The 22076-nt window shown below is 39.9% G+C and overlaps 1 protein-coding gene across 22 annotated transcripts in view; it reads left to right on the top strand.

The window, feature by feature from the left end:
* PLEKHA5 (pleckstrin homology domain containing A5) overlaps nt 1-22076 on the top strand; it is a 196052-nt gene that overhangs the window by 149462 nt on the left and 24514 nt on the right. For 6 of the 22 annotated variants that reach the window (XM_075602970.1, XM_075602969.1, XM_075602976.1 and 3 more), the window contains 8 exons: nt 669-784; nt 2788-3243; nt 3951-4425; nt 6644-6727; nt 10052-10168; nt 11941-11994; nt 14925-15005; nt 20605-20667. In XM_075602970.1, the coding sequence (XP_075459085.1) occupies nt 669-784; nt 2788-3243; nt 3951-4425; nt 6644-6727; nt 10052-10168; nt 11941-11994; nt 14925-15005; nt 20605-20667 (1446 nt within the window). Of the gene's footprint in view, nt 1-668; nt 785-2787; nt 3244-3950; nt 4426-6643; nt 6728-9989; nt 10014-10051; nt 10169-10489; nt 11918-11940; nt 11995-14875; nt 15006-20604; nt 20668-22076 lie in introns of those variants that run through there. The other 16 variants (XM_075602979.1, XM_075602977.1, XM_075602985.1 and 13 more) reach the window with 10 other exon arrangements.

Raw genomic sequence — 22076 nt, 5'->3', positions numbered from 1 at the left:
TTTACCCACATTTGTGCTGTCCTATGTGAGCACATCTTGGTCATTGGTCCATTGAAGTAAATGAAACCTACAAATAATTATGGTGAGTACAAATTAAAAAATGTATTGAACATCTAGACACTGACACTCCACTCAACATGTTAAAGTGAATCTACCGTTTCTGCAAACTAATAGCTTTTTTTAGCTATGTAAAGTATGCTCATGTTTTGTACTGTATCCTTTACACACCGGTTTGGAGCATGTGAAATGTTTTTTGTGTACGAGTTTTTAAAATCCTCCCTCTTGCCTCCTCCGTACAGTGCAAGGTAACGACTCCCGACCATGTTAAATAGGAGCCTTAGAAAATATCGAAGTCTCTTGCAATATAGTTTGGCCTAAGTTTGGTAGATTTCTGTTTTTAAATGCATTTATTTTACTCGTCCTGGAGTTTAATGACCATATCGACCATGGAGAGAACTCTTGAACGTAAGATTTCAAGACCACATAGATTTGCTGATCAACATGAAGTTGATTTTGTGTCATTCCCTAATGATCATGTACTTGAGATGTATAGACTTTATATACAATATTATGTACTGTATATACTTTCATACATTCATACTTTTTTTCTTTTTCTCTTTTTCAGAAGTGAAGTAGTTTGTTACAATGACCCTGTAATTTCCAATCAGGCAACCCACTCAAACATGCGGACATACTATTTCTGCACAGACACGGCCAAGGAAATGGGATTGTGGATGAACGTTATGAGTGAAGCTTCCCTTTTGCACACAGAACCTCCAAAAAGGTATATTTCTAGTTTGCAGACTAGACTTTGTAGTAGATCTGCTATAAACGGCTTTGGATGCCGGCACTGCTTCCGAAATGACTTCTTTATTTCGTGGTTTCAGGCACTATCTTTACTGTTTTTACCATGCTTAACATTGCACAATTTAAATGTACCCTTCAAAATATATAACTACGGGTATTTCCATGTACTTATGTACGTGTACATGTGGCTTTTAACCATTTTGATTGCTGCTTCAAATTTGATATTTCAATGACATTGCGTGTTGTTCTTTAGTACTCAAATCGTCATGCACTTAAACCAGATTGCATTTCTACTGATTAGGCGTTTATAACACACACACACACAGTAAACGGGTGGTGGTTCTCCTTGGCTGAGCCACGCTACTTTCAGCTGTGGGGATATCCCGCTTCCTGAGCTACTTACCGTTGGAGTAACCAGCTTTGATCCTTGGTTTATCCAGGAGATTTAAATGACCATCCAATATCCGCTGCACTTTTTCTTTCCCCTGGAGGGAGATTTCGAACCGGTAACTTCACCAGCAAGTATCTTGACAACCTGGTGGTCCCGGAGCTGAAAATAGCGCGGTTCTGCTCTCGATGTCCCGCTCTTCCCTTCCTGACTAAAGGGGGGTGTAAAAAAAACAATATTACATACATATAGAGGCTTTGTTCTTTTACCACTTGTTTTCTTCGCACTTATTTTCATATAAAATCTTGGTCTGTGCTCAGGGCACCAGTATCTCGGCTAAATGTGGCAACCGCTGCCGTGTTCCGGCCTGACTGCAGCTTTGCATTCCTAGGCCGAGTTTATAGTTCAAATACTGTTGGCGATGTTGGATACATAAAGATATAAAAATAGAATTTAACAGTGTATTATTTTATCGCCACATTTGTCAAGTCAGCACATATATTTTCTAAAACATTAGCAAAGTCGCCACAAGTATGTCCCACAGTATGCACCGTGGCAAAGAGCTACATAGCTGGACTCTCCGCTGCCTGTTCCCCACATCAGCTATAATCGGTATAAAGAATAAAGAATGTCCGTGGCAAAGCCCTTTCCAATGATAAATTGTACACGTATGATACCGGAGCTTAAATCTAACACTGCTTTATTTCTAGAGGGTTGTGATTTGTTTTTCTTGGCTAAATTCATCAAGCAGTTTCTCTCAATCTGGTTTTAGAGATTTGTATGATTGAGAGGGATACTTGCTTTAAAAAAAAAAATTAAAAAAGAGCCCAATCTGCCTACTCAAGCAAGTCCGAATCGGATCAGGAAAGCGGGTGTCTGTGCTTCTGTCCGAATCGGATCAGGAAAGCGGGTGTCTGTGCTTCTGTCCGAATCGGATCAGGAAAGCGGGTGTCTGTGCTTCTGTCCGAATCGGATCAGGAAAGCGGGTGTCTGTGCTTGTGTCCGAATCGGATCAGGAAAGCGGGTGTCTGTGCTTCTGTCCGAATCGGATCAGGAAAGCGGGTGTCTGTGCTTCTGTCCGAATCGGATCAGGAAAGCGGGTGTCTGTGCTTCTGTCCGAATCGGATCAGGAAAGCGGGTGTCTGTGCTTCTGTCCGAATCGGATCAGGAAAGCGGGTGTCTGTGCTTCTGTCCGAATCGGATCAGGAAAGCGGGTGTCTGTGCTTCTGTCCGGATCGGATCAGGAAAGCGGGTGTCTGTGCTTCTGTCCGGATCGGATCAGGAAAGCGGGTGTCTGTGCTTCTGTCCGAATCGGATCAGGAAAGCGGGTGTCTGTGCTTCTGTCCGAATCGGATCAGGAAAGCGGGTGTCTGTGCTTCTCTCCGGGTCGGACATGTTTCTAGTCAGGTGTAGTAGGTTTTATGTGCAATTAGAATGATGTAATTAATTATCCCAAGCAAATGCAAAGAACTTTGTGGTGCTGACTGGACCTCCATTTGTTTAATGTGACGATTGTATGTGTAGATATATAATTTGTACAGAATACAGTTCATTAACCTCCAAATGTTTCTCACTTTAATACCTCTATGTAGAGTGGAGATAACAAAATGTGAGAATATAGGACCACAAGAAATTAATCACATTCCAAACCACAGACTATTAATCAAGCCCGAGGCGAATAATAACGAGAAGAATAAAGAGGTCAAAGTGGAAGAAAAGAAAGCTCGAGAGGCAGAAAAATATGGTTTTCAGAAAGATGGGCAGGAGAGACCCTTAACCAAAATCAGCAGTGTGAAACATTACTCCTCTGTTTCCGATTATGAGATCTTGGCTGCTAGCACAGCACACTACAGATCTATGCATGTGAATGGGCCGGGAAACCAGGCTATTGAAGGCCACCTATCGGAGATGGGCGGTGGTGACCATCAGAGAGTTTTTCCTTCGTATGTGGAACCCGAGAGAGTGATACAGAGAACCAATTCCATGTTACAGCTGGAACAGTGGATTAAAACACAGAGAGAGAAGGGCCCAGAAGAAGAAACGAGAGGGTGGGTTACTTTATATGATCTTGTAAATGTAGGCCTGTCGGGATGCATCACTGTCTCTTTGTGCCATATCTGTGTTGCTCGATGTTCGGGGTTTCTCTCAGTATTGCCGCTCTCATTAATTGGATTTCACGCACATCGAACCAGTCTTGTTTATTTCAAAACATGAGGAGGCATCTGTTTGAGATTTTGATTTTCAGCGATGTTCTTTATCTTAACAGCATTATTTAAGGAGTGCTGCTCTAATATAAACAGACATTATCAGGCCACATTTCACTGCCTGCTAATCTGATCTTATTATGCAACACATTGTATAGATTGTAGCAGTTGACATGATAAAACTTTGTTTTGTGTACATTAGTATGATCTATTTAGCATTATCATCCTGCTTGCTTATATTTTCTGTTCATTATCAAAAAATATCAATTAAGTTGAATTTTTAAAAGTTGTATTCTGCTTTCTTAGTCTTAAGCCCCGACAACGGCACCAAATGAAGCGCACACGCGCACTCACCGAATCATCATTTGTAATGTATTTACTCTGCGGTATTTGGGCAAAGTCGAAGATTTTAATTTTATAGTTCACCAGTTTTTGCTTTTGATGCACTTCATTCTTTGATACCCAAATTGGCATGGATATTGCATACAAATATTATTTTACCACCTACTGGAACTTGATACGTTAAGTATTTTTCTTTTTCCGTTTTCTAGTGTAATGTCGTATCAGACGTTGCCCAGGAATATGCCAAGCTATCGTGCACAAATTGTGCCACGCTACCCAGAAGGCTATAGGACTTTGCCACGAAATCTCAAAACAGGACCAGAGAGTCTTTGCAGCACAAGAGGAACCCTTTATGATCGAACTATGCTACCAATGACATCAACTGCGGAAGAGAAAAGGAAGTCCATCCGTGATGACACAATGTGGCAATTGTACGAGTGGCAGCAGCGGCAGTTCTACAATAAGCAGACCACTATTCGCCGGCACGGATCTCTTAATAGTCCTAAAACAATGATTCATATATCCGATCAGGCATTGCCTTCCATGCCGTACTCCCCCTCCCACGGCTCCATATCTGGTTATCACACATATTCCCCACATCGGTCGTACAGATCAGAAGTGTCATCCCCAGTGCAAAGAGGAGATCTGACCCTTGATCGGAGGCAGAAGCTTCATCCTAATAAGGTAACGTTTGTTTTATCAGCGTGTTTAATCCAACAATTCCTAGGTAGATATCCATCTGGCGCAGGTAAATACAGGCCGTCCTCGCTTTACAACGCTTCGCTTTACAACGAATGGCTTATCCAACTCTGTGCAATGTATACCTATATTCATTTTTACAACGCCAAAATGGCTTATCCAGTGCTCTTACGACGCTTTGCAACGTTGTGTATGTGTGTATATATATATATATACACATTCACATAAACAACGTTGCAAAGCGTCGTAAGAGCGTATATATATAATATTATATTATATTATACTATATAATATATTTATTATGTTATATTATATATAATACAGTATATACACTATATCATTTATGTGTGTGCTGCATATCTTATTGCCTGCATAAAATATTTGGTGTATTTTAGTGTTAAAAATGCCTTCAGGAACGGAATCTTTCATTTAAACAGTGTTCCTATGGGAAAACGTGTTTCGCTTTACAACGCCATTTTGAGTAACGCATTGTCGGATAACCGAGGACTGCCTGTACAGTATATACACTATATAATTTATGTGTATGCTGCATATCTTATTGTCTGCGTAAAATATTTAGTTTATTTTAGCATTAAAAATGCCTTCAGGAACGGAACCTTTCATTTAAACAGTGTTCCTATGGGAAAACGTGTTTCACTTTACAACGCCATTTTGAGTAACGCATTGTGTTGGATAACCGAGGACTGCCTGTACCTTGCTCTTAATAAAAATATATTTGTATTCTCTTTGATGTCAGAAGGTAATGTGTGTGTGTGTGTGTGTGTGTGTGTGTGTGTGTGTGTGTGTGTGTATATAAACACACACACACACACACACACGTGAAATGACATACATGAGCTCATAAACGCTTAAGTTACACAGAAATATTTCATAACAAAACCGCTGTGCTGCGCAGTAACGGCAATCGCTACAGCACATGTTCTGCTTACTGTGCAGCCACCGACTGATGTGCGGGAGGCCCGCCGTTTGCAAGAAGTGCTTCGTGTTTTACACGCCTTTGTGATCATGCCAAAAACACACACGGTTTTTAGATGTTATTTAAGAAATCGCATATGGACATAGCACCTTCATCCATTACCAGAACAGTTACAGTACAAGTGTTACTCAAAATCTCATGCAGTTGCTGTGTGTAAAGGGCGAGCATTTGATTTGCCCGGGACATACTGTAGCTGCCACGTTTGAGGTCTGACACGCCACGGGCCTCCACATCCACATGGGTTTTTCCTCATTTCTAGGGGAGATGGCATTCTACCGTCCCGCTGAGCACTGAACGCTATCTGACGGACAGGGAGACTTCCGTTCCCATCATCAGTGACGTTGCGATCATGTGATCGATCCCAAGGAACAATCACATGATCTCAATGTGCCAGGAAGGCTGTGACACTGAATTAACCAATCAATGTATTGATCCATTTCAGATCAATTCAATTCATTTTTACCCATTCCACATGTGCGCTCCTAACCGGAGCTATGATAAATATAGAATACTCTTCCTGCTGTTACAATATATTTATTTCCCTGAACCTTCCATTTCTGTGCGCTCTGTTTTTGTTTATGTTGTGGAGCAGAACTGGCCAACATCAGTCCTCAAGGGCCACCAACAGGTCAGGTTTTCAGGATATCCCTGCTTCAGCACAGGCAATGCAGTCTTTGAGTCACCAGTGCTGAAGCAGGGTTATCCTGAAAACCTGACCTGTTGGTGGCCTTTGAAGACTGGAGTTGGCCTCCCCTGTTTTAGAAGAATGAATGTAAATAATATTTACAAGTTTAAAATGATCTTTTTTGAGGGCGGTTTTATTACGCTAGGCTTATTGCTGCTGGCTGAGCTTGGGTACACTTTTATCAGTGCTAGATCTGCTCCTTGAGAAACAATTATAATTCGATTCCTACCTAGTATTTACCATTGTGCTATTTGTAGTTTGGCTTTAAGACCTAAGCGTGCAAAGCTAATAAGCATGCCTTAATGTGTGGAATAAAAATGGGAATGTATTTACCTGCATGAGTGCTTCCATTTGTATTGCATCTCTAATATAACCTGCTACATGAGACTGGTGGAAGAGAAGCAGCTTTGGTCCTTCCAGGTTTAGTTCAGGAATGCTTTCTTACTAACACATTTAACAGTCAGCTTGACAGACGTTGAAAAGGAACATGAGTTTCAATGTGAAATCTTGTGTTCCCGTAGCACGCCTTCGCGTCTGACAGAAGGTCAGTGCCAGCAGGACTCTCTTTACAGCCCGTTACTCCGCAGGGTCTCCAAGACAAAACTGTGAGTGCCATTTCTATCTATAATAACCGTTTTATTGTGTTTGCTTAGTACCAGCGGCTTCATAAGAGAAATAGTCAGGCAAAATGCTTTGTGAGGTACAAATTTTAATTCTGTTTTTTTTAAATATCATGTGTTAGGAGCTGACGTACTTACGGCGTTTATGCGCACACAGTTTATGCTAATACAAAGTACTTGCAAAGAACTCAAATATAAATGCATGCCAAGTGTGATATAAATGTGCTGATTAAAGCACAAGATGACTGCATTGTTGAAAATGTGATAGCTATTGTGAGAAGAACTTTTTCTGTTGACTTCCTAAGCACACCAAAGGGATTAGACAGACTAAAATGCAATGTAAAAAAACTGGTTTGTGCAACTTTAGTAATTAGACGATCTCTGTCCTTCACTGTTTGGCTCTGTGTGCTCAGCAGAGCTGTGACAGTCTCATATCCGCCTCTTGTTTTTTCTTCTATAATACAATCATGTATGCATCTTACTGTATAATATACAGTGTATATAATGTTGGAATATAGGACACATCCTCCTAAAACTAGGAGCCGGCACGGCAGAGGTCTTAATACAAGAAAAAATCATTTTAATCCACACAGATAACGTTTCTCTCAAACACACTGACGTGTGTGTGTGTGTGTCCGTCCATCCGTCCGAAACGTCGATCTGTGTGGATTAAAATTCTTTTTTCTTGTATGAAGACCTCTGGAGCGCCGCCGGCTCCTTGTTTTTAGGAGGATGTGTCCTGCAGGGTACGTCTCCCCGGTGGGGGGTGATCGCTGTGCACCTGAGGCATAAATCCAGTGATGGCACCTAATTCCTTCTTCTATAATATTAGAATGACTTGTCTCATTGAACCCTAAAATGAAAATAAATTGTCCCCCCCCCCCCCTCTTATTCCCTCTCTGTGGTAAGATAGAGAACATGCTACATGAATTGTGCAGAACTTACATGGCACACAGTATCAATAGAAACCTTCAGACATGCTTGCAGTGGGTAGAATAAAAATGTAGCCGTTTTGTTACCCAAGTTGTCACCTGAATAATACCAAACTAAAAAAGATATCATACAAAGTAATAGTTATTTCTATAACCTGTTAACAGACTCCATAAATGTTCCACTCCCAATAAACTGTTTTGGTCAAGATCTGAAGTGCTGCTCAGTTCAAGACTGGTTATAAATGACATTATTTCACCCAGATCCAAGTGTATCAGGCAGTTTTTCTGTTGCAGAGTTTTAACTATATTGTGCCATCTAGTGGTGGTCTTGATAACAATTTTGCACGTGCCAAATAGTATTTATAGTAAATTTTGGGCCTCATTCACAATACGTCGGTAGGTATATACTGTGTAAGCCCATTACAGCGAATGCACATAAACCATGTGAGTTTTTTTGTGCATTAGTCCTTCAGTCCGTTTTATAAATATATTGTTTATTTACAAAACAATAATCCAAAATAAACTGCCTTTCTTACATGGCACAATCCAGTTAAGTAACAAGCTGCAAACTATTTTGGTACACTTTTTTGCAAATCATGTTCTGATTACGACTTGGAGCCCAGTGAGACTTTTCTGTTGACATAATGGTGTCACATAGCTGTAAAATGTAAAAAATCTACTTTAGAAGAGAAGTGGAACTGGTATCCTGTTTCAACGCCGATTTAGAACATTCCATCTCATACCGATACTGCGCTCAGTCAGACACCATGTTTTGGTGCGAGTTATAGGACCCAAATATATAGGACGTGAACTTCAGTTGGTTTTTTTTTTTTTTTTCAGTTGGTTTAAAGAAAATTGGTAGTAAATATTTAGGTTTTATATATTGTCCTATGAGTTTAATTTGCTTCTGTATTGATTATATTCAAATGCATCATCATTGTAAAATATGTTTACAATATATTGGAATTTAGTGCATTGTTGTAAACGCTACTTGTGTGTGTGTCACAAGTTTGAAATAAGAAAATGAAAAGACCGTTTTAACGTTACCGTCTTCCATCCAAAGCTTACCAATTTAGTGATCCGATCTCCTCTTGAATGTGTTTTGGGCGTCTCCCAATAGGTTAAAGTTCATCCTATTGTGTTCTAATGGGTGTCTATGAATTTTACCTTATTAGAATACATAAGTTGTGTTCTTCATGGTTTGCTATTTGGCCATTCTTTAATTGAATTAATAATAGATCAAGTCTATGTGACCACACAGATGTACCATGCATCATGACGTTCTTCACCTGAAAACATGTATGTGGTGCTATAGGGACGAGCTTTGGATTGCAATGTTATTAATAGATTCTCCTACAATACTAAAAAGGACCAGGTCCTACATTTTTCCCATGGTGGTACTATGCCAGAAGACGCCTTTGTTACAGCATGTTCAAGCGAAAGGGGTTCTTCTTATGGCATTCACTGCTTAGTAGATATGGGCCTTTAAGGGCAGTAGTAACAGACCAACCTTCTGTAGATGTATCGACAATAAATGCCCCAGTTCATGCATACTACTCTCATTTGCACTCAGCAATAATGCAATCCTGGCCTAGGTCCGTGTTTCCCAGCTCCAGTCCTCAGGTACCTCTAAAAGTCCAGGTTTTAAGAATATCCTCACATTAACACAGGTGGCTCAATAGTTTTGAACGACCTGTGCTCAAGCAGGGATATCCTCGTATGCTTAAAACCTGAACTGGAGTTGAAACGCTGACCTAGAGGCAGTGCCAGGTATAGCAATGGTAAACCATGACATAGGGGCAGTGCCAGGTATAGCAATGGTAAACTATGACCATGGGGCAGTGCCAGGTATAGCAATGGTAAACCATGACCTAGAGGCAGTGCCAGGTATAGCAATGGTAAACTATGACCATGGGGCAGTGCCAGGTATAGCAATGGTAAACCATGACCATGGGGCAGTGCCAGGTATAGCAATGGTAAACCATGACCTAGAGGCAGTGCCAGGTATAGCAATGGTAAACCATGACCTAGAGGCAGTGCCAGGTATAGCAATGGTAAACCATGACCTAGAGGCAGTGCCAGGTATAGCAATGGTAAACCATGACCTAGAGGCAGTGCCAGGTATAGCAATGGTAAACCATGACAAAGATTAACCGCATTTTTCAAATGGAAATCGTGCCACACACCGGGGTTAACCAAGTTATGAGACACCCGTTGTGTATGACTTGTATTTTTATTATTAAGTACTGTTGTTTTAAATGACACTGTATGGTAAAAATGCAAATCATTGTTTTCTGGGGTTGGTGTATTTAAAGGTTGTTTAGGACAGATTAACTCACTTTGAACTCTTTGGCTTCCCAATACTGCACTCCTTCAGCCAGAGGAGCTGACACTGTTGCTTATCAAGCTGAGAAGACAGCAAGCTGAACTGAGCAGTATCCGGGAACATACATTAGCACAACTCGTGCATCTAAAACAGTCCTGCAGCCCAAAGGTCAGCTATGAGGTTGTGTCTCTCGTATCATCATCATTAATTGTGTACTATTAATTAGTCAGTGTGTGTTGTCCCCATTTCTCCCAAGATTCACAAACCGTCACAAACAGGTTTTATCATCTTTGTGGATTTGCATCAGTGATGTGACGTTATTAACCCTTTGGTAATGTAACAATTGTGCTTTAAAGACCAGACACGTGAGTGCGTTCACATCTCCCAAATGTGCCTTGTAATTTAAGAAAGCACTTATCACTAATTAAAAAAAACCATCATGTAAAATCCTTTCTTTAATTGCAACATTGTGTTCTTCTTTTGTGACAGGCAAATGATTACAAGCGATCTCCTGCACTATCACATCTTTATATTCACTCTCTAAAGGTGTTGCCAAGGGAGAGTATCTGAAACATTACCCCCAAAATCAACAGGGTTCATCCTTCTATATCCACGTTTACAGAAATATGTATTACATTGTCACATGTGCCATTAACATCAATATTACTGTTACCTGTACTGCACCAAACCAGGGGTGGACCGCTCCAGTCCTCAGGGGCCACCAACAGGTCAGGTTTTCCAAATATCCCTACTTCAGCACCGGTGTCTCAATCGGTGACTGAGTCATTCTGATTGCGCCACCTGTGCTGAAGCAGGGATACCCCTGAAACCCTGTCCTGTTGGTGGCCCTGCACCAAACAATATTGTTTTCCAAGTTGTAAGATTGAGTTGTAGCAACAATATTGGTCCCGCTGAAAATGTAACTACTTGCAGGCAGTTATCTGTATTGTGATAAACCAATAGTGTATTAGTGTTCAGTTTAGTGAGCTTACAGTATCTGTGCACAACTACAATCTCATGTACACCCTCATCTACACGTCATTTTTATCTTGCTCCAATGAAAGGTATGATAGGATGCAGTATATGTGTACTTAACTTCTTCAAAGGTGGACTGGCCCGCAACATAAAACAGATCCCAACAACACTGCAGGTATTAATAGCTATTATCAGATGGTTCTAAAGGGTTCCCTGCAATTTCCAGGTCAATTGTACCAAATACAGAAGAAATTTTCAATGCATCTGATCTCAGGCGCGCTATTAGAGAGGGTTGGGGTTCCTTACTATGCATCTGATCTCAGACGTGCTATTAGAGAGGGTTGGGGTTCCTTACAATGCATCTGAGCTCAAACGCGCTATTAGAGAGGGTTGGGGTTCGTTACAATGCATCTGAGCTCAGACGCACTATTAGAGAGGGTTGGGGTTCCTCATAATTTTTCCATAGGGAATTTTTCCTTAACCAAAAAAAGGTTGAAAACCGCTGGTCTAATGTGTTGAAAGTGATCCGACTAAGTGACACCTTTATGCATTTGGTTTTTCTTCCCTTTTTTTTGATTAAAAACATGGCCTAGTTAAATAAAATGAATTCACTTTAAAGCTCTGTATTATTTAATTCAACACATTCAAAACTATTGGACAATGGGGGAATTTATTGTTCTGCTCGCAGATCAAAGAATATATAATTAAGTCATCTGATATAAAGTGCCCAATTACTATGTATGCATGTATGTATAATATATGAAATATAAAAAATACTTGCTTCCAATCACCTTTTAGTTATCTAGAATTCAATTATCATGCAAAAAGCTTGATCATATGCTGGGGAATAAGAAATGTGCGAAGAGAATGTGGAACAGCCTTAATCTTTAGATATTAACTTTACTGTCTGTGTTTTATGGCTTCTGCTCTGTCTTTTCTCTTTGTTCTTTAATGCTGCCTGGTAGAATGAGATTCTTTCACATCATCTTCAAAGGAACCTCATCTATGTGGATCATCAGGTGGGATTTGCAAAGTTTTGTTTTTTTGGTGCATTTGCAGGACTTTAAATGACTTTGTGATCATGGCTGAACTGTTCGCACTTGGAAGTATTACTCTAATATGCTTGGCCTGTTTTGAAGTCCGAAACGTGCCCAACACGCTGCTTAGGAGGGTTTCCTTTTCTTGATAATGTCCCAAATCATTTCTTTGTGAAAATAAGTTGGCTTTTTTTTATCCACATTTGTGGGGGTTTTTTTTTTAAATGAAGTAAAAATTAAGTACCACTACTTTCTTTTTGTTTAGAAACATATAATGTAAGAATCCTTTGGCCGCCCTCTGCCCATTTCACTATATATATATATATATATATATATAATATATGAAACCCGTTACAACGCGGTGCTTGGGGTCCACATAATGAGACTGCATTATAACCGGGATCGCGAAATTGCCGCCGTGCAAGGAATTACCCGGCATCTGCAGCTCTCTCCTCTCTCCCTGCTTCATCAGGCTGCGTCCTGTGTGCGGCGCACATCTCCAAGGTTTATTTATTTATTTATTTTTAATAACATTCAATGCTTTATTGCTAACGGATACTTCGCTAAAATAAACAAAAAAAACTTGGAGATGTTTTTAAATCGAGAGCCACGCTCAGACCTATTAATGTGCATTTACAATTGCAAGACTTTAATTGCTGTATTGGCCCCTACCACCTCTGTTTGGAAGTTGTTCCATGAATCCACTACCCTTTCTGTGATGAAGCCCCTTCTCACATTACCCCTGAGCCTGCCACCCTCCTGGTTTCCAGGCGTGACCACTTCTAGCTCTCGTCTAGGAACTTAAGTTCCTCTTCCTGTTTTGTGCGATGCATTGATTTATTTTGGGAAAGGGTCTGTCCGTTTCTGGGTTTTTGTTTGCCCAGAAATATTGTATAGACCTTTCTAAAGCGAGTTGTAAATACTCTAGCTTTTCAGTTTTTTCTTTCTCAGGCACTTCAACCTTTGAATTTACCGGTGTAAGTTTATGATGGAATTCACAAGAAGTTATGAATATTGGAGATGTTTTTCTGGCTTTTTTGCCAGATTGCGATTGAGAATAAAGCAAAATAATGCAAAGCCACTATAGAAGCATACTGGCAGCCTGACTATAATACACTTATGTACGTATATGGGGCATATCTGTTTAGTGACTGGGAGGCAGCATCCAAGTGCACAGCTCTTAAAGCAAAAATGCTCTCAGTAATCAGTATGTCAAATACTGCCGTATTCATAAAGGCCTATTGGATATTAAATCACATGTTGTTTTTTAAAAGCCAAATGGGTTCCTGGAGAGGTGAATGATGGGCTGCAGTTTTTGGTACCTTTACCAAGTTGAGATTAATGGTCTTTAGCAAAGGTCTTGTGAATCGTCTCAAGATCATTTGTGAAAAACTAATGTACAAAGTGTTTACTTAATGCGCACCAGCTTCAAACAGAAATGTTACCAGCCGTATGAATGCCAGTGTTTGGAATGAGACAAAACATGAACAATGGATGTGTGCCATTAGCCTCTGCTAAAGTTCCATCCACTTTACCAACTGCAATTCGGGCCAAGAGAACGGGAGCGTTATTAATGCAGCAGTCAATCCAGCCCAAACCATGACTCCCTAGGACAGAAAACTGAATACATAGGGTTACCATCATAACAAAAAATGCCAGCGATATATTTGGCATACAACATAGAGTTAAGGAGGGCTGTAGGTAACCAGGTTTGTTACGATATCATCAAATGCCTTTTTAATTGCAGCCTTTTTTTTTCCCTTCCAGAAATCCGAAATCTTATTTAACATGTGAACCCTGAAATATATTATAGTGCAGAATTGTTTCTACGTTCTGGTGATAGAAATATGGAGTTACAGCATGGAAGGTTTCATTTTCCTGTGGTCAGTGCAGGCTTCAACATTTCCATCACTTTGCCGTTGAACACCAGCTCGTATGGCAAAAACACATTATTTTCTCTTTCTATATATAAAAGGGATTTGACCGTTTACTGTTGTCTATTATTCGTATCTGGCAGGAAAAGGTGTCAATGACCTATTGCTCCATATCAGCTTTGCTTAATTTTCCTTTTGTTGGCATTTTAATTGCACTCACTTTTGTTGGGTGAGTTGCATTTCTAGAGGTTTCGCACATAAAGACGCCCTGCTTATAGCTGCGAAGATGACAGCACTAATATTGTCTAAATAATAAAGTGCAGAAAAAAACATATGCCCCTCACCTGCACAAAATTAATTTAATCCTAAAAGCATTGTAGAATACTACAGATGTGCATTCCCTCATATTTGAGGTCAAAATAACTTTTTAAGCGTTTCCAGGCTGCTATCTGTCTTGTCCAGTGGTCGGATTTAATAAAACATTTAAAAGAGCTCAGTTAAAATAAAAGTATGTGTTCTCGCTTACATATAAGATGTCCCCATAGACTAATTTACAATTTATCTTGATTATAAAACTTCACCTTGTCTTTTAAAGCATAGACCCTTGCTGCTTTGTTTTTTTTTAGGGGTCTTTCAGCATGGAACCCAGGAGTTGTAACGTATTATTTTCTTCCTGGTTCCCATCCTGTGTAAGAAATAAAAAATGGACTAAATAAGTACAAAATAAAAAAAAAAATATACCTACAATCTTCTGTATAAATGCACAGTTATTCATTAAAGTAAATCCATTCCATTTCAATGTACTAATTGGCACTTATGATGGGAAAATTGTGCTCCTTTTGTAACGTGATCACTGTGGGTTTTATTTGAGTAATATGACTTTTTAACACTGTATGACATGTATAGGTTTTGTCCATTTAGTTCTTAAAGATTTAATCACAATTTTAGTAAGTAGAGGCTTTATTTACAGTGTCATCTTTCAAATCTAGCTGTGCTGTAAACTGATGTTTGCTGTATGCTCCTCCTGATTTGAAATAGATGAAAGAGAATGAACCTTTAATCACCATGGTTCACACAATGATTGAGAACTCCGCGCTAAGGCCCCAACTGTACAAGCAAGTAAGGTCTTAGACAATGAGCAGAACTGCTATCATCATTTACAGAAACCCTCTCCGTGTGTCCGATTGTGTCTCCGAATTCTTCATAACATCACGTTTGTTCTCCCCGCCTGTGTTTTACGAAACCACAGTTCATCTCTGCTTCAATTAAGGCTGCTGTCAATTTGTTAGCATGGCTTTGCTAAACGTCGTCCTGTCTTCCAGTATTATGTGCACCCGTGCTGATGGATAATTGAGAGCTTCTGCGGTTACCCACACGTATCTTGTGCTCACTGTAAGAACCTGCTTTATTATGTGTATTTTGGAGCAGAAGATTTAGGCTTCATAGCGCTGAAAAGGACACGGGAATTTATCCAAGTTTTGGTCCAGCAAATTTTATTTATATATATATATAATTTGATGCCTATGTTGCGTTGATGCACTTGTATAAAATTGGAGCAAAGTCTTGCATTTCTCACATTTGCTTATTGTGGCATTTAAACACAACAGCTTAGAATACACAGTCTTTTTTTAATCTGTAAACTGTTTTGGTTAGTCTATTAAATGTTAATATCATTCAGGCTCGCGATTTGTCTCATGACCTAGACGAGTAAGTAGTATTTCTATTAAGGAACTTGCTTGATGGAAACTACCTAAAACCCCATCCTTTTTGTTTTTCTGGAACACTGCAAAAGTTAATAACTTGGCCAGTTTACGGTATGTGTTTAATACATAATGCTTTGCGTAAGAGTTTGTGAAGGTTATAGTAGCAAGTCTGTTTTTGCTTTTGGGTTAAGGTTTGAATGTCTACAACCTTTAAATTGCATCATAGCACCAAAATGTGATATTTTGAGTTATATAAAATGACAGGAGACAGCATTAAAGTAACGTTTGGAACGGATTACACACTGTAATAATGTTCTCTCTCCACACCGCGGCTTACTGCTGTGTGAATTATTTTCCATAGATCACACACCACTATATATAGTAATTCTTTTGCTCCATTACGCCACACACTACATTTAGGTCCAGAATAAATGCGGACAATTTGCAGACATTGGAGTTTCACAAAATATGTGAATACAACAGCATTGTAAATTCATGAGATGATTATCACAAATCTGAGAAAATCCTGAAAGCAAACATTTACTGTATGCCTGCATGTCTCCGAGACATTCACTCACCTTTTGTAGACCTGTGGGGATTATAGCCGGTCTCCGTCTGCTTGGGATTCTAGGAAATTCACCTAATAGTAGCTGCACAAAACACAAACGAAAGCCAGAATAATGTTGCTTATGGTCATTGTAGTTTTTATGGTGGACACCAGAACATGAGCAGTTTGCTTGTAACCATTGAACCACAGCCACTGCAATACTTTAGGACCTCCGTACAATGATTGTTAGGTCCTTGTGCTACTTGTAAAACCAGGCTTAGAGGTTTGGATTACTGTATTCTGACGACTTAGTCTTTATTTACAAGCATTTTAAACTTCAGGTTTTCATAAAAATGGCAAACATTGGTTTAAAATGTCCGAACACTTCCTGATGGGCTCGCGGGGATTTTATTGGCAGCAGCTGAAGTCCTTGTAGAACAATCTCATTCGTTCAAGGAGAGTTCTGTCTGCACTTACTACATTATGGAACAGTTAAAGAGCAGCTTGTTCTGAGTGGTTTGCTCAGTTCTGATGGCTTTATTATTGCTAATAGTCTTGCATATGTAGGTCACAGTTATGCAAAAAAAAAAAAAAGGCTGTTTGGAGGAAATCAGAAGCTGGAGGGCCATTATAGTTAGAGAGGCAGTGGCACTTTGCAAGGCATATTACAGTGAAAATATATTGGAAACCTACTCTTCACATGCAGGTAGCTTAAAACATAGCTCCAGGGAACATGGCTCAAATGTGCAATTAGTTGGAGTTAAGGTTGGCTAAACCCATGCCATAGGCTGTTTTTGTTTACCCTTTAAAACAAACAATACATTTATAGGTCAATGTGTGAATACATCAATAAAAATCAAGATGGCAACACATTAACATGAAAAACAGTTTTGACGTTACATTTCATATTAAGTTGGCACTTGGAGCGAGCTCTGTGAGATTCACTGAGCTCGGATGCAGTTTACTGCAACACAATCATGCTTTGGCGGCCATGAAGTCAATAACAGATTAACACCAGATTATGGTCCGATAACCCATATCGGAGCTCAGTAAATCATTTTGAACATGTCACTTTGCGCCTGTGGTTTCGAGACTTGCCTGGTTTGTGCCAACGAGCTGTATGGGGTATGGAATGGGGCAACGTGGGATAGAAGGGGAGCCACATCATCTAGTCTCGTTTCTGCATGTCGGGCGGCTTTTTTTGTCTTTTCAACAAAAATAAGAAAAAAATCTACCAGTTCTGAGGTGACCGAAGGCTTTCTGGCTAAGAGATCTGTATCAAATGTGAGAAATTAGATTAACAGATCAGTTGTATTTGAGAAATAAACAGGTGTATGATGTGTGAAGCTGCTGTTAACACATTGTGTACTGAAAGTAGCGCACATATAGAACTGTATAGTACTATATACATTTTGACATCATGACAATATGACAATATGATCATAGTAAATTGCAGTGTTGTACAATATACTTCTACATTGTGCTTAGTTAACCAATTCATGCGTGAGACTTGGTGCTGGATAAGAATGGGATATGTAGACTTTGTTTTCATGCAAAATGTGTTTTTTTTTGTTGGAAGATGCGATTTCTGTTCATCTCAGAAAGAAAACTTTCTCAGAAGGAGAGTTTTTATGGTATGTTTGTAGCACAGCGACGCAGCCTCTGCGCCCGCCATTTTGTTGGAGAATAGCAGATGCTGCCGGTTATCAGAATTGGCGCTGTCTGCCCTTATTAGTATAGTGCTGGTTTGCATGATGAACACACACTGTAAATGTGATTGCTTTTCCATTTCTCAGTATTTTTATTTCTTCATCAAGTTTATGATTTTACACATCTGTTTAACTGCTATTATGTGATGTACATTTGCATGAAAAATGTGCACCTGTTCGTAATGGGCATATTTATTCTGTGAACTAAATGTTTCTCTGTTAATCTTTTGTGGTCCCTGTGTCTCTAAACTACACTTTAGGGCTTCCAAAATATTTAATATTTTTTTTTTGCTGTTAATTTCAGTGGATACGTTCACAAGTAATTGGTTTATACAGAATTGCAGTGTTTCCCTAAGTAGATGTACATTATGTTTAAATATATATTATGGAAGAGAACCATATATAAAAATGGAGATGATCTTAATTGGTTTTCATTAACACTTTAATACCTAATTTGACACAGAAACTGGTGTTTTGTATATGAAAATAAGAATTCAATGGAGCGGTATGGATTATTGTCGTAGTGACAGAATTATGACTTTATTTCTATGTCCCATGAATGCAGATCATCGCATTGTGAAGGCGACCCGCTGCTAGGACATATTTAGGGCTCAAAGACTTCAGTTGAATTTAAAATCTGTATTTCCTTTCTATGCCATCTCTAAGCACTGGTATGAGAATACACGGGCCCAGCATACTTGTGTCCACGTTGGATTTTGGTATTTATTGTGAGGATCCCATGTTAGTGCTTTGCAGCCACGTTTATTTTGATTTACATTTTTTATATACAGAAATTGCTTTGCAAAGAAGCTTGAGCAGATATGTAAGTTAGTTTTTTTTTTTTTTTTTTTTTTGCCAGACATGTCCCTTCTCTAGCAGCACCTTGATCAATTACTGCTCTTATACTGGGCAGCCCTCTGCCATGAGACAACTTCTGGTGCTGGAAGAAATGAGCACGGCGAGGTGCCTGGCAGAAAACGGCGTAGTAGATATGACCCTATATTTAAAAAAAAAAAAAAAAGCTATTATAGGATAGGACACGGTTACTTGGAATAGATAAGTAGAGGACGCGCACTGTAAGGTTGCTGATAAAGTATAGAAAAGTAGCAAGATCATAAATTCCACATTCCCAAGCCCAGCTGCCAGTGAATGGTTGGCTAAAGCCATTTCTTATTTCCATTTTGCACAATTATGGTCCATAGGATTCAGAGCTATGACTGACTGCTATATGTATGTGTATATATAAATGTCACCAATTGCCTTATTTGTAGCATTACAAAGAGCCTTTTCCGTCTGGGAGGGTGCAAATAATTAAATTAAATTGTCCTCATGCATTCTGCTTAATCCTGATCTAAATCTCCCTGCTCTTTCACGCTCTATGCTGGATCCCCTATAGCCGTGATTCCAACCGGGGGTTTGCTAGGTCATTCCAAGTAATGGCGTCTCCCAGGCAGTATAGTGGTGTCCTGAGCCCGTGTGGGGACTGCGCACTTAGTAAGGCCCCAAACTGCAGCTTAACGTGGGGGGTATAGCTGTAAATTACAGCATGAGCTGCCAAAGTTGCTCCCCACAATGCTTTGCATCCCCAGCAGCAAGGCATTGTGGGACAGGACTTTGGGAGCTTCATCAGTAATTGCCAGCTGCACCCCCCATGTGGTCTGAAGACACATGTTTGGGGCCTTAAGCGTGTCCACTTGGGGGATCGGTTAAATAGTTTTGCTACTGTGGCAATAGTCTGCATAGACATGAAGCTCTATTTTCTAGCAAGGGGAAGGAGGAACACAATGTAAAAGCGGGTGGGAACCACTGCCCTGTGTGAAAGACGAGCCTGAACATTGCTGAACTTGAAGGAAGATGCCATGTAGAGAGAATATATTTATACACGTCTCCTCCGCAGCACGAGTGAAGGAGCCAGCCCCTTTTGCACATTAAAACTAACAAGGGCTGGCTTTCCTCTCTTAGGGCAGCTCAGGCACGTGGTATCTTGTAATTCATGAGCTGGGTGTCACCGTGTCGGTTATGTTGTGTGTCTCATTTTGTGCAAACCTTCCCAACCCAGCACCTGTACCATATATAAGCGAAGCTAGGCAAATTCATGAATAAGGCAAGTTTTCTATATACAGTATATCCCATATATATACACAGTGGTGAAGTAAGCTCGATCATATGGAAGCCGTTCAGTAATTAATTTGTGCGTCTTTACACTGAACCATAAATATTTTCCCGTGGCAATTTTAGTCTAATTTATTTGTATACAAAAGTAACATTAATCAACAGTAACACATTAAAAAATGAGCTACTATAATGTCCTAAGAATTTGTATTTATTGAATACATTGCTGGTTCCCACCGTTGTGCTCCGAAGGACACAACTAGTATATATATATTTAAATCAACTGTACTGTATTACTTTAAAAGAACACGAACAGTAGTTGGCATAGAATGGATATATTGTACTAAAATCTGACATGACAGTAAAAGAGCCCATTAGAAGCTTTTAAGGATTTATCGCCCCGCCAGGGTTAGGTAGCTATTCCATTTGGTTAATGTGCATTGTGTAGTAATGGAATAAGCTGCTAGCATGGGGAATGCATGCAGGCGCTGCCCATTTAAATGTGATGGGAGGTATAGCTAAACAGCCTAGTCAATGAAGTGGAAAATGATTCTACCTTTCTAGATGCTGAACACACCATAGGCTATAAAACCGATTTATTTATCAAGATTGATAGAAGTTGGCTAACGCTGATACTGTCTTCACAGATGACTCCAGATGATTCTAGAGCTACAATGTACAAACACAGGCCCGAAGAAGTGGACATTGATGTAAGTATTATATATTTTTAAACTGACATTTAAATGGTTAAAAGGCCCTACCTACTTTATGAATTGTCAGATTAAGCCATTGAATTTCGTAAAATAAATTAAATGATCTTTTCTGAGCGACAAACTTTACAGGGTAAACGAGGATAATACTTTATGAATAGTGTCTATAAATGAATCACCCGTTTGAATCAGTAAATTCGGAGTTTGGATATCCTTTATTTAAAGCTGCACATCAAGCAATATCCTACATATGCTTTTTTTAATAAATCAGTTCTCTACTGTGAGAAAATACTTGTAGCATTTTTTTTTTTTTTTTTTAAACAACCCTGAATTAAATTTTTAATGTAATAGGCATTTTTTGTTTCTCTTCTGAAACAGGCTCTGGCACATCCCTTTTTGAGCCCTGCCCCCTCTAGCAGTGTACTAATTGTACCTAGTGACTGCCTGGTCACATGATCTCCTAATAGAACTTTGCATCTTTGGTCCTCTTCTGCTGCACTGACAGAGATTTCGTGAACCCCCAAGCCAAATCTTCGCTGATTGATTGGCAAATTAACTAATTACTTATCCTTATGTGGATTGGATTGATGTACATATAAGGGTGTACGTAGGGGGTGGGGAATGGCAGCTTAGATTGCTGCTTTAACAGGAAAGCTGTGTCATTTCACGTGACGGATTCTGTGTCGAGTAATCTTTTTAAACCCATTAAATTGGAGGGAACTTTTTGTGGAACACTTTCCCTCTGTTTAAATGATCCTCCATTCAAGAAGCAGTAGGGGAATGGAGACCATAAAACACTGTCCTTGTTATGGTCCAGAGATTCCCGGCTGTGATACTTTTCTTGGTTTTAGTTCCTGGCATAGAGTAATGTTTTATGCCAGTATAGCCTGGTGCTCATGCTTGGGCATCTGAAGCATTAATACCAAGATCTGCTTTTGGTCTTCAATTGGAATACTCATGCTGTTAAAGGAGCAGTCCCTCCTACACGTTTCACTCCGTCCCTCCTACACGTTTCACTCCGTCCCTCCTACACGTTTCACTCCGCCCCTCCTACACGTTTCACTCCGCCCCTCCTACACGTTTCACTCCGTCCCCCCTACACGTTTCACTCCGCCCCTCCTACACGTTTCACTATGCCCCTCCTACATGTTTCACTCCGCCCCCTCCTACACGTTTCACTACGCCCCTCCTACATGTTTCACTCCGCCCCCTCCTACACGTTTCACTCCGCCCCTCCTACACGTTTCACTCCGCCCCTCCTACACGTTTCACTACGCCCCTCCTACATGTTTCACTCCGCCCCCTCCCCTCTGCCACTCCCAGGTTCAGATATTTACCGGTGAATTTACCGGATTTAAATCTCCCTCAGGTAAAACAAAAGAGCTGTCAAATGTTGGACCAATAGAAAG

Source organism: Ascaphus truei, chromosome 5, assembly GCF_040206685.1.
Source record: "Ascaphus truei isolate aAscTru1 chromosome 5, aAscTru1.hap1, whole genome shotgun sequence".
Classification (NCBI taxonomy): domain Eukaryota; kingdom Metazoa; phylum Chordata; class Amphibia; order Anura; family Ascaphidae; genus Ascaphus; species Ascaphus truei.
Note: the sequence above shows the minus strand (reverse complement) of the source record. Positions and strands in the feature narration are given on the sequence as shown.